The following is a 17,271-nucleotide window of genomic DNA, read 5'->3' as shown; positions in this document are numbered from 1 at the left end:
AGAAGTCTTATAAATCAAATGGAAGACAGGAAACAGAAAAAAAGGATATGTGAAGGAAAAGAAGGTTTAAAAAAGCATAAAATATAATAGCAAAAATAAGCCCAGATATGTTACTGAAGAATATAAATATAAACAGAGTAAATTCACCGATTAAAAAAAAAAGCTGAGAAGTGGATTAGATTAAGGAAAAATATTAGCAATACAGTACTTATAAGAAACACACCTAAAATTAATTAAAATATACTGACACACATGCAGGAAGATAGAAAATTAAGGACTATGAAAAGAGAGCCATTAACTAAAAGCTCCCCCATTTCTGATCTCTTTCCTTGTCTACCATGGTTAGCTCAAGAGTCCATGACTAGAGATTTCTTATTTTATTAGAACTTCCACAAGAGTATGTGACACCTTTTCTTGTTCTACTGTTCTGAAATCAAGATGTAATTTTATATTTAATCCAAATATCTTTTATGGTGATTTATGTCGCTTTTCTAGTCTCAAGAAATGAAGTGAATATTTGGGAACTCTTCTCACATGATGATGTCCTCAGTAGTTAATGAATACTTCTCAGAACCCTTCCTATTGCTCAAAAGGGATACCTAATTCATTTGTACCAAGTATATAGAGCCAGATAATTTCAAATTCAATCTGAGGTCGTAATTCTAAGATTGAGGCTCCCAGAAACTTTATGAGAAGAGAAACATACTAATGGTAGCTTGCCATGGAAATGTCATCAGAAATAAAACTACCTTCGGTCAAGTCCTGGCATCTGGCTGGAGTGCATTATTTCTTTAACAGTTATTTCAAGAGTACCCACTAAATGTTAGGAATTTTGAGAGCGATGTTTACTGAGATTGAAAGAAACCAAAAACCCCTACCTACTCTCCAAGTACATCTCTGCTCCATCAGGAGTTTTGGATGAGTAAACATTATTGCCATAGAACAAAATGCCATAATGCAGACATAAAATTGTATAATAAAGTCAAGCCCTATTCCCAACAGAGTATTTTCCATGTGGCAGCCAGAGTGATCTTTTAAAAATGAAGTTAAAGTTATTCCTCCGGACGAACGCCTACTGTTTTTTTTCTTTCTCCTTCGATCAGAGTCTTTCTATTGCCAAGCTCCCCTTCAGTAAATGTCCAGAAAATAAATATTTGGGGGTCATGCAGCCTCTGTGGCATTTACTCAGCTCTGTGAATGTGGGGGGAAGGCAGCCCCAGACAATGCATAAAGGAGTGGGTGTGGACGTGTCCTGATACATCTTGTTGGTAGACAAAACGATTTTTGAATATCTTTTTATGTTTTTGGAGGGAAGGATGGAGATTGGAGAATTTATCGCTACTGCTGCTTTTGTTCTTGTTTTCCCCAGAATTTGATTGTATATGCAAGTTTAAAAAAATTTTTTTTAAAAGCTTAGAGAACAGTGTCTGCCAAGACTTAAGTCTTCAGCTTTTATTCCTATGACAACCCATGTTGTTTTGACACTAGTAGCACAATTATTATCTATTTTACAAATACGAGATGTGTGGAACTTGGGGACAGAAAAATGTCACTCTATTTCATGACTAAAATTGTGTTCTTGACTCTGAGCTCATTGGTTTGCTTAGCAGTAAACAACTTAATCTTATATAGTGAATTTTTTTTTTAAGTCACATTCAAGATTCACCTTGGTTCTTTGGATGCCTCGTCTGCAAATGGCTCTTGCCCTGTGCTCCACTCCCCAAGTTCTGCAGTGGACGAGAGGGGCAGTGTTCCTGATCTCATTTTTTTGTTGTTGTTACTGGTGTCCGGGCATCGCTGCCGCCGTCCTTGGTGTCTGATCTGTGGCTGGGGTTGTGCGCAGTGCTCAGTCTCCTCTGTGGCCCACTGGTCAGTCTGCATCATCCCAGCATTAGGAGCCCACATGGACTGGCTCCCTTGCCCAGTCCGCCTGCCTGCCTGGTGACTAGCTCTCCCTCTGGTGCCCCCCCCCCCACCCTCTCCAACCTCCCAAGACTGGAGCCCCAGTCGAGCTCCCAGATAACTTCTGCCATCCCCTCTGCGTCTGTGAGTTGCACACAAATTCCCCTCTGGCTGTGAGGAAAAGTCAAAGATGGTACAAGACCTCTCTGCTTTTCTCACAGAATCTCCCCCCACGGGATCGGGTATTAGGTAACTGTTGTCACAAGGGTGTCTAGGCAACGCCCCTCACTCGTCAGACCCCAGGGGGGCAGCTTCTCTGCTTCTCGGTTTAGAGGGCACGGGGACAGGTCAGGAGACTAACAGGAAGCCAGCAGGTGAAGGTCCAGCTTGGAACCTAGGTGAGCAGTGAGTGACGTGTCCCATGAGAGCCTCACGCCTTTCCCTTTGCAGTTACTTTACATTGAATCTTAGAAGGATACTTGAGTAAGACTACATGCATTCAAGTTCCAGTTCTGGACCTTCCCCAGTTTTCTCAGTCACCTGAGGTCTCACCTTCAACTTAAAAAATTGGGGTGATAACCACCCTGGGAGACAGGGGTTACTTTGAGGATTAGCGAGGTCATCACTGTTGAAGTTTCTGCCCAGGGCCTGGTGTAGCATGAGGGCTTGCTGAATGTTGAATGCTGCTTCTGAGACGATTCCTACACTTTTATTTATTTCTATAAAGAGGAGGACAGAAAGGGCGAAGAAAGCTCAGTTCCAGGAGACAAAAATTAGGCGCTAAGCAATCGCCAAGGTGTAGCGTGTCAGTCAGGGCAAGCTGTTTCCGAGTCAGGAAGTGAAAGGGGATTTAGGGCTGTTTCCTAGGCAACAGATGGCAGGAGCGAGAAGCCAGGCAGATCATGGGGTCCTGTGTGTCATCCGTGCTGGTCCAGGTTGTACTGGTCAGAAAAACAGACGCGATTATATTGGCATAGGAATGAGATTTATTATAAAGAATTGGCCCACATGGTTGTGGAAGCTTAGAAATCCACAGACCTACAGCTGGAGACCCAGGAGAGTGGATGGCTTACTTCCATTTCATATCCAGAGGTCTGAAAACCAGGACAGCCAGGTGTGCAGTCACAGTCTGAAAGTGGGCAGGATCCAGACCCAAGAGCCAGCTTTTCAGTTTGAGTCCCAAGGTGGGAACAGCCTGATGTCTGAGCCCAAGCCGTCAGACCGGAGGGCTTCCCTCTCGCTCCAGCCCCCTTTTTGTTCCGTTCCAGTCTTCAGCTGTCCCTCTGATGAGGTCCACCCGTGTTAGGGAGGGCAGTCTTCTCCTCTCTCTTTACCAATTCAAAGATTCATCTTATCTGGAAGCACCCTCCCTGACACACCCAGAACAGTGTCTGGCCAAGTGTCTGGGCCCCCCATGGCCCACTCAAGCTGACACATACAGTTGACCCTCACACCCTCCTACATGTTTCCAAAGCCATGACAAGAAGAGCAGATGTCCACTGACTAAACAGTGCCCCTAGCAGAAGCAAGTGGACTGGGGTGGAGACGGATGGGGTTCTTGGCCTAGTTAGGTAAAGATGGCAAAGAATGATGCAGGCTGCGTGTTCTGTAATTGATTTTGCTTCCTGTCAGGGTGGTTTCCAACATGTTAATCTCTCTGTTTAATTGCTCTACATGAAGGTCCATTGTGATGAGTTGAAACTTTAGAAACAGGAGCTTATAAAATTTAATCCCCACACATTTATCGTTGCTCTTTCCTGAAACATGAAAAGTAAAACTCATTCATCCCTCACTCATTGCCTGTGTATAAATTAAACAAACATCAGTGGACTCTCCCAGAGTCAAAAGGCCTTTCTGAACTTTTTTAGAGTAGCTTATAAATGGTCTCCCTTATGTAGTTCTAATGTGAAACAGATTCTTCACTTCCTTCTAGTACAAAAGCAGAAATAGAACCCTTTTAATTTTTCTGGTGCCAGAACAGTGCCATCCACATGTTTGAGTTTTTATTGCATGCATTTCCCATCAACAAAATAAATCTTGACATAGAGACTGGGAAAGGTTTCATTAAACAGAATGAGTTAAGAGAAATTAAGTCCTGGTATAACATACCGATTTAACATCCAGAAATTACAGTCTTCTTTGTAGCAAATATAATTCAAAATTAATTTTATGCATTTAAAGAAAAAGGAGGGAGAGGGTCCAGACAGGGATGTGGGAGTAAGAGATACAACCTACTATGTATAAAGGAAATTAGCAGCAAGGATGGACTGTGCAGCACAGAGAAGTCCAGTCACTATTTTGTAACAATTTTAAATGGAACATAATAGTAAAAATATTGAATCACTGTGTTGTGCACCTGAAATTAATATAGCATTGTAAGTCAACTATACTTCAATTTAAAGAAAGAGAAAACGCATTCTTTTACTTTTAGCATATTTTATTTAGAAGCACATTGGAATGTATAAAATCAACATATATAAATTATAGTGTTTTATTTGGGCAGAAGATGTGAATTAGAAGATACTTATACTCAGTTGAGTGCCATGTGTATTTAGTTTAGTTTCCTGTTTCCTTTGATGGGAACCCAGCTTTTATGGCGAGAGCAAGGTGGGTTATAAATTAATGTGATTGACTTGCCTGTGGATCTAATATAAATATATTTTCATGGTTTACCTACACACTTTTTGAATTTCTTGCTGTTAAACGTTGGTGAGCTCTCCAGCTACATCCTTGCCTTTTATTTTCCCAAGGACATGCTCCAGTTCTCATACCCTGATCATTGTTCAACAAGAACATATTTATCATCTGTATGATATTCGTTTTGCCATTAACTTTGGCGAGACATCCATTTTTCTCAAACCTTTTTTGTATGTCTTTAGAAGGAAACCTTCCCATGTTTATTTATTTTTCTCTTTTGTACTTCCTTTGGATTTTTCCCTCGTTCCTTTGATTGGTCCCTGTGGTGTGGCAAGCAAGTGGCAAGCAGTGATTCAGGCATGAATGGGCACACTGGAGGAGGATGCCTTACTCAGTGACCTTCCTCGTGGGACGTGGGATTGTGGAACGGGAATTCTGACGCTCTGTGGGAGAAGTAGGGCTTCTCAGCACAATAAACCTTCTTTAATTCACACCCCCTGGTGTAGGTCCCCCTGGTGGCGGCTATGCAGTAAGTGGTTCCCTAGACCCGGCTCTGCCCACTCTCGCTTTACTCTCCTCACCTCATCTCTATTGAAGTTTTCCCAGGCCACACAATTTCTAACAGTAATGGGGATTAATTTAAGCAGGAGTGATTTTCTTCATATTAACTCATTGCGGGCGAACTGTCCTGCAGGAGCACTACACACTGCTAACTGCAGGTCTCACGTTGGGTCTTGATTCTTTGATTCATTTTGAGTTAATTTCTGTGTGTGTTGTTCGGGGAAGGGTCAGAATGTATTGTTTTATGTGTGGCTGTCTAGTTTTCCCAGCACCATTCCCAGTGGAGAAAACTGTCCTTTTACCATTGAATGTCTTGGCACCCTTGTCAAAAATTATTTGACCATATATGGGAGGACTTAACTTCTGCTTTTTATGTCAGTTCAGCTCAAGAATTGTATGCGAAGCACTGGAGAAAGGAGGGACTAAGACAAAAGGAATTAGTTAGGACTCTGATGCCCTAAGGTGATGCGGGCTGGCACTGAGACCGTAGACTGGAATGAGAGGTTGGTAGTGAAAAATTTTACAAAAATAATTGAAAGCTCTTCGTATCTTACTGATGAAATAAGAGTGTGAAGGAGTCAAGTTAATTTTGTTTTTGAAGTTTTTAGCTCAGGGAATCATGAGAAGGCTAATGATTGATAAAAATGAAAAGTCTAAGGGAATAAAATGAATGGGATTCCATCAATCTTACTCTCTGACTAAACAGGAGAGACCCAATTCTCTCCTTCCTTGCAAACTAAAATTTATGATATTGGATTTATATTGCTGTAGACCACTACTTTGGGGAAATCACGGATTATTTTCACACCTCTTAATGAAATAACTTTTTTGGTGTTCTTATGTTTGAAAGATAGAAAAATGAGCAAAGGGAATGAAGACTCGGCAAGTTCTCAATAAACAACTGGGTCTTAAACTGTAGTCTAAGGGCAAACGAACCATTTCAGAGTTTTTATAATGCAATGCCAGTTTCATAGTTACACAAGCATTTTTTAAATACCAGTGAAATGTTGGTATAGCATTATTAAAAATTCTAAGACATATTTCAGTGAACACTTCACGTTGCATTTGATGAAGGCTGGAAATGTGCTTGATTCTTACAGTCCTCAGGTAATGATAGATTTGGGGGCCAATGGACCCTGACAGTCCAGCTCTGCCTGGAACTATACTTCTCCCTCGTCTCTCAAGATGGAAGTTGCACTTTTGAGAAATAACTCTTTCTCGGAGATGTGAGGGGTTTAGGGAACTCTAGTCTAACTTTCTTAACATGTGGCTCAGAACTAGGTACCCAGCTCTGATCATTTGTTCTCTCAGGTGAAATGCTCATTAAAAGCACTGGTGTTAGACCCTCATTCAAACCTGCTGAATCTCTGTGATATTGGGGAAATGAGTATCAGGGGGATGAAAAGAGATGATGTGAGAAGTGGAGATAAAAGGATTATATATATATTTTTTCTTGTTGTTGTTGTTTGTAATTGTTAATTCGCCTCTACTTAAAATGAACCAAGGTTACTTTCTAGTGGATAATACAAAAAAAAAGAGAGAGATGATCCTTTCAGTTTTTGGATAGTTGCATCCATCTAGGAGAAGATCTCTGATACTGCCAATCGTGGAATTAGATACAATACTTTCTTTCTTAAATGGTTTCTTGCTTATTTAGATTAGCTCAATTTTACTGTTACCTAAAATTTGGATATAATTTTTGAGCTAAACTGACATCAAAGGGCCTTTGGTAGCTGGTGTACATTGTTCTGTATTAAGGGAAAAGTGGCTATCTGGAAATTTACCAGCTATCAAGCATTATTTGGATATTGGTAAACATTCAATGAGGACTTTGTTATGACTTTTCTGCAAGAATTCTCTAGCTGATCTCAGGCATCTGAGGAAATGAGATGAACTTGCCAAAGTTACATGCTTTCTAATGGAAATAATTGCAGCATTCAGAATAGACAGTGAGGCTACAGCAATGGTAATTAATTTGTAAATAATGATTTCAGAGCAACAATAATATTTTAGACATATAAAAGTAATATTTTTGAGGGGGCAGTAATTGGGTTTATTTATTTCTTTCGGTGGAGATAACTGGGGATTGAACTCAGTGTTGCCAAGTCCAAACTTGTTCTGCTTGCTGAATGACAGGCCAATAAATCGGGAGACGAGGTGCTGGGGCAAGGAACAGCGACTTTATTCGGAAAGCTGGCAGACGGAGAGGATGGCAGACTAATGCCCTGGAGAACCATCCTCCTCTAGTCAATACAGGCTCCTTTTATACAAAAAATAAGGCGGGGGAGGGAAAGCAAGGGAGGGGGTGTGCTTGGTTGTCATAACCTTCTTGCTGCAGGCACTCTTTGTTCTTGCAGCCATCCCCGTGGGCTAGGTCATGGCGTCCCTGTAAACCTCCAACAAAACAAAGGTTATTCTCTGCTATATCAGGACCTCACAGGTGCCAAGCATGCACTCTACCACTGAGCTGTACTCTCCCCGCCAAAAATAATATTTTAGGTATTTTTTTAATCCATTCTGAAGCTAAAATTCTGAAATGAACATGGATAAGATAACTTATATTTACATATTGCTTTGTATTTTAGGAAATCTATATCTTATCCATTATTGAGTTGATATTTGCAGGTCCTCTGCTTTGTACCAAGCCCAGCTGATATTTTTATCCACATCTTTTAGAAAGAAGCCTTATTGTTGTTACATAATACAAGTTCATGTTCCATAGTAGCTAATTAAAATATGCAATCACCAAACATGTTTTGGACAATCTAGTTTTGTTTTTTTTTTTTTGTCTCTATTATTCTTTTGGTCTTCTGATGATTTTTTTTCCCTCTTTCCCTCAAAGTTTTTCTCCATTTTGTATAGTAAATGCTTATCTTCCCCATAGAATAATACTATTGCCTGTGTCTATCAAAAACAAACATTGTAAAAGCCTATTTAATGTGAACACAAGCAAAATCCAGCATCTGTGCATTCATTTTATAGGAAAGAATATATGTTCTCAATATATTTAAAATTATGAATACACACATCATGAGGAAACATAATATATAGCAGCTAAATAAATAAAAGAAAGAATACATCTGTACAAGCCTTGCAAATATCAATAATATTTTACAAAACTTGCAAACTTCCTTTCCTACAATGCTTATAAGTTTTGATTTCTAAAATTTATATGAGTAAATTTCATTTAAACTAGAAAAAAAAGAAGTCATATGTAAATTCTTTGCTGATATTAAGACCATTAGTGGGGAGAGGGTACAGCTCAGTGGTAGAGTGCATGCTTACTTAGCATGCGTGAGGTCCCAGGTTCAATCCCCAGTACCTCCATTAAAAATAAATAAATAAACCTAATTACCTTGCCTCCCCCCAAAAAAGATCAAGAAAAAAAAAAAAAAGACCGTTAGGGAGGCAAACTTACTGTGAAGCTCTAATTGTCACAGATAAGGGTAAACCTTAAAAAGAGGCTTAAAATATTGTGCTATGAATTTTATGATAGAACCATGTTGCGTCTGGAGAAGAGTGAAATAAATCAGATTAGTAAAATAATCTGATGATGCCAGCTATTTTAGTGCTGTGCGAAGAATTTTTTGCAACTGATTTTTAAAACAGCACCTGAAATTCAGTTAACTGATCTCAGAAACTACAAACGCAGTGCTTTTCAGTCTTGAGTAGGAAGCGAGCTGTCAGCACTGATGGGCTGCAGGCAGGGAAAGAAGGACGGGAACTGGAAAGTGCCTGTTGAAGTGGGCAGCTCATCCTGATGCAAGGGCTAATTTAATAAAGACATGCCAGCTGACATTACAGGGCTTCCCAAAGCAAGTAGAGATGGAAAGTGGAGATGTAATGGAACTCAGGACATGATTCGGGCTGTGTGAGATGGCGGACATTTGCGGAAAGTATTGATCAGCTTTGTCAAGACTAGCCTGGCAGGTTGTTGAGCTGTGCGCTGCAAACTTATTACAGTATCAAAGTTGATTTTTATAATCAGAGGGTTTTGTAGGTATAGTCACAGGGCCGCGTCAGGCAGTTACAGTTTCCCATACTCTTGCGTTCTGTGGTTCTATAGTTCAGGCATACCTGAGCTATAAAAGCCTAAACCGACAACGTCTTGATTTTAGCTAAGAAAAAGATACGTTTCAGAACTTTTTAGTGACTTGTTCAAAGTTACAGAGATAGCTATGAAACTGTTTAGGTTTTAGGTCAGAACAAGGTTATTTTTCTAAAGATGTTGAATCCCCTTTTTGTTCACTTGTAAAATAAGATGTCTCTGATTTTGATTTATTCATAGTCTAACCGATAAGTAATAATTTACTGGAAGTCCAACTACAGTGTGGCTGGCACTGAGAAAATTGTTTGGAATATGAAATAAATGAATTGCACAGTCCTAAGTTACTAAATTGTAACGCAGAGTTTTGTTGGGAGATGAAGTGTGTACCCATGATTAAAAGGTGGGCTGTTCAGTGCATTCTGAAATATTTTGGTCTCAAAAGCCCAATCTTCTCTTAAGAAATACTGGAGACCTCAAAGTGCTTTGGCTTACATAGCTGTATCATCCAATATTTACCATATTAGACATTTAAACGGATAAAATTTTAAATAGCTGTTTATTAATTCATAGAAAACTTACATTGAAAACCAGTTATGTATTAACATAAAAGCATATTTTAAAACGTTGATTAATATTAACATAGCAATTAAGTATTATAATAATAATTAGAGGAGTTACATTGTTTCACATGTTTCTAGGTCTGTTTAGAGTGTGGCTTATTAGCAGACAGCGACTTTCTCACAACTGTTTCTGCCTCACATCTTTGCAATGTGTTCTTACGGTTGAAGTAAATGGAGAAAATTCAGCCTCATGGAGAAATGTAGATGGGAAAGGAAAGAGTATTTTAATGGCTTTTTCTGATGGATACGACATCAAGCCTCTATAAGTGATAGTTTCTCAAAGGTTAGTTGCAATGGGGAATGTGAAGCTACGTCAAGAAGTTTGCGTATCTGTTACGTTAACATCGGTTGATGTATCTTGCTCTTCAAGTGCCTCTTTTACCAGGCATAATTGTTTTAACATCAACCATTACTAGATGGCGGTTACTGGATCGCTGTTATGCAGATGTCCAAGTGTGAAACCATTTCATTATTCAGTATCAAAAATCATACTTGTTCATATAATCAACAGTCACACTGAGAAATTGCTCAAGTATTGAGATGCTGTCAAATACACAGTGATGGATACATTTTGTTTGCTTGGAGCTTGAATTTTATCATTGGCAGCAAATATTGTCAGTTTGTTTTCCTTAAAGCCAATAGTTTGGCTGTGTTCATCCTGCAGAAAAATCAACAGATTCACTGTGTTCTCCTTGCAGAAAAGATACATATGCAAAATCTTACATTTAAAAAATTTAGTAATTTTTTGAATGCCTCATCAAGAAGATTTTAAAGTAAAATAGTCTTTTTTTTTTAATCTCCACGAATGCATGAGGATGACTTATACAATGAATACTAACAGCTGAGTTTTGGTGCCATTGTCTTGGGTGCCCAGGAAGAAAAAGATGTGGGTTTAGTAAACAGGAGATCGGTCTTGAATAGAACATCTAATTTGATAGGTTTCCTGTTAAGAGCTTCTTGATTGGAAAAGTGTAGGTATAAGGCATTACAGAATATGAGGAAATCAACTTAGTGGACTGTAATTATGTTTTTATGCACAAAAAATATGTTAAACTCAATAACACTTATTGGGCACCTACTATGTCCAAGCAGTGTTTGGTCCTGGACAAAAAGAGGGAGGAGGAATAGACGCAGAGGCCCTTGTAGCGTGGACGTCCTCATGGTCTAGTGGGAGTAGATGGTCAGTAAACAAGTTTGCTATTTGTTAATAGCAAAATGAGAGTAAATTGTGATAAAAGAAACCAGGAAGGGAGAAAAGGAAGTGAGAGTCAGTGCGGCCTTCGAGGGTGTCCCCCAGGAGGGCCTTTCCTAGAAGATAATATTTCAGCCAAGAACTGAAGAATGAGTAAGATCCAGCAAAGCAGAGCCTGGTAGGGGTGGGGAGAGATATCGCAGACAGAGAAAAGAGCAAGTGCAAACAGCCTAGAATGTTGTGCAAATAGGAAGGATCCCCGTGTGTTGAGAGGAGAGAGCAGAGGTGAGCAGCCTGGGGTGCCCTGGGCCAGATGGTCTGGGGCGAGAACACGCAGGACATTACAGTCCATTAAAAAGAGTCGTGACTGTAACCCAAGGGCAGTGGAAAGCCAGCTGCGTATCATGATGGTTTATATTTTTAAGAGCTTATTCAGGTTGCTTAGTTGACAGTAGATTTGGGAAGTTCTAGAGTCAGAAGATGATGACAAAGTCCAAGATCATTGTGCTTCTGCGCAGTAATTTGTCTTTGCCCCAGACAACCTGAAACAATAAATCAATCTCAATATCCTCACATTCGATGTAGGTTGTTTTTAAAAATTATTGTGTTGTTCATTTTCTGTTTGTGTTTGCAGCTCACGGGGGCCACCCGTTAATATGATTGTGATATTATTGGTGCTTAATTCAGATGGAACCGCAGGGATGATTTTTATCCTAAAGGTTTTATTTTTTTTTTTTCAACAATAAGTCCCTGCACCATTAATACAAAGACAAAAATACATTTTCAGTTCTCAGAACTGGAATCTCTCTCAACGTTGTCTGGCATGAGTTATAAAAATGACAAATGTTAGCCTTCAAACTAGAGGACAGAATACCAACTACATTTTCACAAGTGTCATAGGAAGAGCCACGCAAGGCTGGAACAGTCGCATCACAAAGGAGGCAGTAGTAATAATGACTGCTATTAAGCATTATGCAAAATAGTAAAAGGGACATAATGAATAACAAAGAGTCCAGATAACGGAGGTGGGCAAGCTTGAGGGACATGTCTCTTGAATACCAGGACAACTGCTTAAGGGTGCCAGCCCGTCTGAGTAATTATGGACGAAACAGCTCCTTTCTTGTACACAGTAGGTAGCACATATACATTCTTTGAAAGAACAACCAAATATCCATTGATTTAGATGAAGGGAAAAAAATCTCTATGCTGTCCTCGTTTCTGTTTCTTCCATGGAAATTGCATACAGATATCTTCCGTCTTTCTTTTCCAAAAAAGGCAAAGGAACTGTTTTCAAAAGAGTTCTGCAAAGCAATTTGGATCTTGATTCAACATTTAATACCACTGTTATTTTGCTATTGTCCTACAATAAAGTGAGTCTAAATAAAGGACGTAGCTAAATTGTAGCTGGGCCAATCCAAGCCTTTCAGCATCAGTAGATCAGTGTACATTGCTGTTAAAAACAAACAAGCAGCAACAAAAAAATTGAACCTGTAATGAAGGTGAGTCCCCTCTTACAGTCGGCCTGCAGTTATGGGTCTGGCGTATTCACGCACACAGATGAACTAAGAAGCAGGCTTAGATACACACAGACTTCCCTACACATACGGTCTTAATATCCAGAATTAATTTTCTCCAGACAGAGTGCCACCCTTTCATATTTCAGTCCTAGACCGTTACTGAACAGTGTCTTACAAAATATTTCTAACTTTGTAAGATTTTTGATTTATCGCTAATACCACAGTAGCAAAAAGGAATTAAATTTCACAATCATCTTTTAAATTGGATACCATGTGTCTCCAAGATAAATCATAGCCTTTGATGCCTTCACCCATAAATAAAAGAAAATCAATTCAAAGTAACCGAGACTACAAGGATGTGTATTGTTTCAAAAAGCAAGAAGCTCAAAGAAGTGCAACTCCAGACTAGGTTAATGCAGTGCCTCAGTGATACCCTTAAGGACTCATGGTTCTTCGTGGTTCCACTCTGCTCGTCCTAAGAGTTAGCATTTTCTTACATTAGCAACTGTCAACATCACAAGTTGGCCAACACACGTGACCCCAAATGCTCCAATATAAACATGACCACACCATGAGCTGGGAAAACGATGTGCCTTGTCCCCATTTGTTATCAAGGAAAATGTTCAGGAGCCCTCCAGTAGGCTCACCTGTGTGTTGCTCTGGCTGCAAACCCACCTCAAAATCAACTCCAGGAAATGGAAGGGAGACCATCATTTTTGGCTTGTAACAGTCAGGACATTTCCGAGGCTTGTGATAAAGCAAGCTTCCCCAAAGCATATAAATGAGCAGAGGAGTACGGCTGTCTGGACTGTGGTAGGCTGGAAGGAAGACTGGGGAGAGACTGGATGTCGCGTGGACACAAGAACATACTGAGGCGTACTTGGAAACTAGCACGGGGTAAAGAGTTACAGAAGTGCAGTCAGCCAGGGGAGAGGGACCTGAGGGTTTACGCCTTAACTCTGTGCTTCCAATATTTCCGTTGAAATTGTGTTTCAACGATTTAAAGAATTTTTTAAGACAGACAAAATAATTGTATCTAGAATAGATGGAAGTTTACCAAATTCTCGAATTATCTATGGACACATTTTACAAAAACATCTATTGTTCGGTTATAGAGTTAAAGGTAATGAGTAAGGTTTTCAACTTGATTATTAGATGAAGGAATGATATTGGATGGCTTTTTTAAAAATGGCTTCTTTTAATTGATAAGAATCCTGTGGTAATAAATATTATATTATACAAATGAACATTTCAGTCTTAACATTATTATGTACTTTTTATTTAACCATTTAATTTCCCCTGATGTGTTTTTTAAGGTGGATCCCTGAGTAATTTAATGGTATCGTACTCAACATCACTTTAAGTAATAAAGGCAGAATAAGACTAATTGTCCTTTTTCTCAATTTTTAAGATCCTGACTTTAAGGACCTTGGAGTTTTGAAACCATTGCCAGGTTGGTAAAATAGATGTTCAATGCTGTTCAGAGGCCTTTGCTTTCTGCTGTGATGTGTACCTTTGGTTTATTACTCAAGCTGCACATCTGTGTGTGTGTTTGGCGTTTTGTTCCTTAGTGTGTGAGTTCGAGACAGGCGGCCCGGAAGGCATCGTGGAGTCTGTGCAGATTACGAAGGAAGGCAAAGCGTCAGCAAGCGAGGCCGTCGATTGCAAGTGGTACATCCGAGCACCTCCACGGTCCAAGGTCAGTCTGAAGGTGAAGTGCAGCCGTGACATTTGGCTGGGAAAGGGTCCCTAGCGTGCATTGCTTTGAACCAAGTGGATGTGTGTAGCACGTCTCAGAGTGCGATCGTAAGCTGCCGTTTTGTCTTGGTTTTGAAATGCAACACGCCTTGCTCTGTGTACCGTAACTCCCAGGGTCGTGAATAATATGGAGAGTGTGCTGCAGGGACGTTGAATAACCTGGACAAGGGACTCCGGGATGGATCTGCCTCTGTAAAAAAAAAAGGATTGAAATGTCATATATAAGCTATGGTTCAAAGTGTGGTTAACTTATGTCCCGAGTGTCATTATCTGCAGTCTGCTTGCTTTTAACCCTAAAATCATATCTATGGAAGAAACTGCACAGGGCTCACAAAACCATGTATCTCTGGCATATAAAATAAACTTGCCGTAGGGCAGAGGGCCGGTGGTGATCAGGACCAGGCAAAAAGGACAGCAGGTACTTAACGGCCAATTACACTCCTTTTGATGGTCGTCATTAGAAAATGTCAGTCCAGCATTACCCAGTCCTCCTTTTTTTTTTCATAAATGCCCAAAATCTAGATTTTATGTTGATTGTTTTGATCCTTAAATGTTAATAGATTTTAAAAGTGGGAAACATTAGATGCATTAAACAAAATATACGATGGACCAGATTCAGGCTCGGAACACTATTTGGCAAACGTTTCTTTAGAATAACCGCATTCCTCCTATTTTGGTTGTATCTTAAGAAATACTGGGGAAGGGTGGTTTTGAGCCAGTAGTTGCCACAGGTGCAGAGTGGTGGTTACTTGCTTTTTCTCCCTTTAGTGTTGTTCTTCAGAGCATAGTTACAACCAAGCCTTACTGGTTTCTGAGATTTGGAGTTGACTATTTATTGAGGTTGAAACAGTTTGTTATTTAATTAATTGACTTAATGACTTTATAAAGTCTCAAGCACTATGCTGAAGAAATGAAAAATTAAGCGTCCTCACATTTTCAGTTTAATTCTTAGACACATATGTATCAAAAACAAATCCAAGGAGTAAGACAAGATCATTGAGATGTTTTTAAGGTGTAGCAGAGTGAGGGAGAAGACTGTGTGCACGGGAGGAGGTCAATCAAAGGTGGAATCAACTACGACTCAGGGTGTCTGCTGGGTCTTAATGAGAAACGGTGCTGTCAGGCAGGCAAGGTGGGAAGGCTTTCCTGGTAGAGTGAATAGCACCTCTAAGGACATGGAACCGTGAGAAAGTCCGCTGTGTCAGGAATTCAGTAATCGCATGCAGCCAAAGGAACACCAGGAATATGGAGGTGGGTGGTGAGTCATTAAGCTGCAGGGCTTCACAGGCCGAGGTCCCCCTGAAGGGCCTGGATTCATCCTGAGTGCGTTAGTGACACATGGAAGAACGCGAAACAGGGAAGGGATGTGGTCAGATCGCGTTTTCAACAAAATGGATTTTCTCTGCCTAGAAAGGACAGCTAGATAAAAACTTGATGGCTGGATATTCAGGACGAGGGAAAAACAAGAGTCCTCTCCACGGGAGGTGTTATTTCAGGAAAAACACTTTTGTCTTCCTCCCCTTGATTTCCCATGAATACGTCTCTGGGGTTTGCTTATAATTTGGAAATGCGGCACGCTTTCCCAGAACTTCCGGTTAGGCAGATTCAGGCCATGGCCCAGGTTCCAGCTCCGCCACTCGCAGGTCCCTGCATCTGAACCATTTAAAAAAAAAATAATTGCAGTATGAAGAAACACATAGTGATGCCTCCTTTCAAAAAAGAATCCAAGGCTACTGGTGACCAAAAACCCAACCTACTACAGAGAGTGTCCGAGGGCGAGGTTGCAGTGTACTGTGCTCTCTGACGCGATCTGCTCATTTTCCTTAAACTCTGTGAATGAAAGACTTTTTTAGATGTTTTTCCCGTCAAGAAACATTTGAGCCCCACCTCATGGTCATAACTAGCATCTCTGTCCCTGCAGTGTTAAGGAGAGGGTTTCTGTGGAAGTGTAAACACACTCCGTTTCCTTCCAGCTGCTAAGTAGACTGTCTTTTGTACAATCCCAGAACAACAACACCCGGTGTACCTGCCTGTTACAGAATGTGGCATTCTGTGACCCAAAGGGGAAGCCGCCTGCAGAGCTGGACTAAAATGGCTCTATTGTGACAGGCTTCCTCTGTTAAATTAAAGGTTAGGGACTAGGAAGTGGCTTTGAATAGCTGTCGAGAAAAGCAAGAACTGGAGACGACGGCTGCTGTGGGCTTTCTATTTATACGGAGTTCCTAGCAGCCCATGAGAACTGACTATCAAAGCGCCAGCTAAACTCGAAATGGCTTATGTGAATATCCGAATGATAATTGGTGATTGAAATACATTACACGGTGGAAGTGCTAAATAGCTGAGTGAGGTTCTGTTAAAGTCAAGGACATATGGCTTCTCAGTCTTTTGACCAACAGAAAACACAGTATCTGACATCTCCTTTGAGAACAGTAATATAGACGATTGCCTTTCGTTAAAATGTGACTAATCCAGATTTCTTAGAGATTGGAACGCCAGAGCCAGGAGGAAAGTTGGAAATCCATGACTGATGAGTTCATTTCACAGATGAATAAGCTGAGTCAAAATACTGAGGTCGTCTGTGGGTTAATGGGATGTATAAATACGCCTCTGTAAGCAACTCTTTGGTTTCCATGCAGATTCCAGAGCAGGGGTGGTGGGAGGGTATTATGGTGTCTCGCTCTGGATCTGGTCCAGAAAAAAACCCCAGAGAAGAGTGTTGGATGAGCCGCTCATGGTAACTTAATGTTGATTCCATGCAGGTTGGGGCTTATTTCTCTCTAGATACCCAGTGCCAAGAAAAAAAACCTCTGCCATTCAGTTAAAACTCATGGAAGAAAGAAACTGAAGTATAATCTAAAAAACAGGCAAGGTGACAATCTTCAAATATTTGAAGAACTGTCATATGACAGGAATAAGAGGACAAGGCTTCCTCTGCATGGTTTTAAGTACGGCAATTTATTCGAATGCTTGAATCTGGAAAGTCAATAAAAAGGTTTTTGTTTTTTATTTTAATAATAGAGATGCCCAAAGATCAGA

At 40.2% G+C, this 17,271-nt stretch overlaps 1 protein-coding gene across 4 annotated transcripts in view; it reads left to right on the top strand.

Moving 5' to 3' along the window:
• NETO1 (neuropilin and tolloid like 1) overlaps window positions 1-17,271 on the top strand; it is an 80,069-nt gene that overhangs the window by 27,803 nt on the left and 34,995 nt on the right. For all 4 annotated transcript variants that reach the window (XM_064480432.1, XM_010998935.3, XM_031441750.2 and 1 more), the window contains exons 5-6: window positions 13,889-13,930; window positions 14,049-14,176. In XM_064480432.1, the coding sequence (XP_064336502.1) occupies window positions 13,889-13,930; window positions 14,049-14,176 (170 nt within the window). The remainder of the gene's footprint in view (window positions 1-13,888; window positions 13,931-14,048; window positions 14,177-17,271) is intronic.

This window comes from Camelus dromedarius, chromosome 28 (assembly GCF_036321535.1).
Source record: "Camelus dromedarius isolate mCamDro1 chromosome 28, mCamDro1.pat, whole genome shotgun sequence".
NCBI classification, from domain to species: Eukaryota; Metazoa; Chordata; class Mammalia; order Artiodactyla; family Camelidae; genus Camelus; species Camelus dromedarius.
Note: the sequence above shows the minus strand (reverse complement) of the source record. Positions and strands in the feature narration are given on the sequence as shown.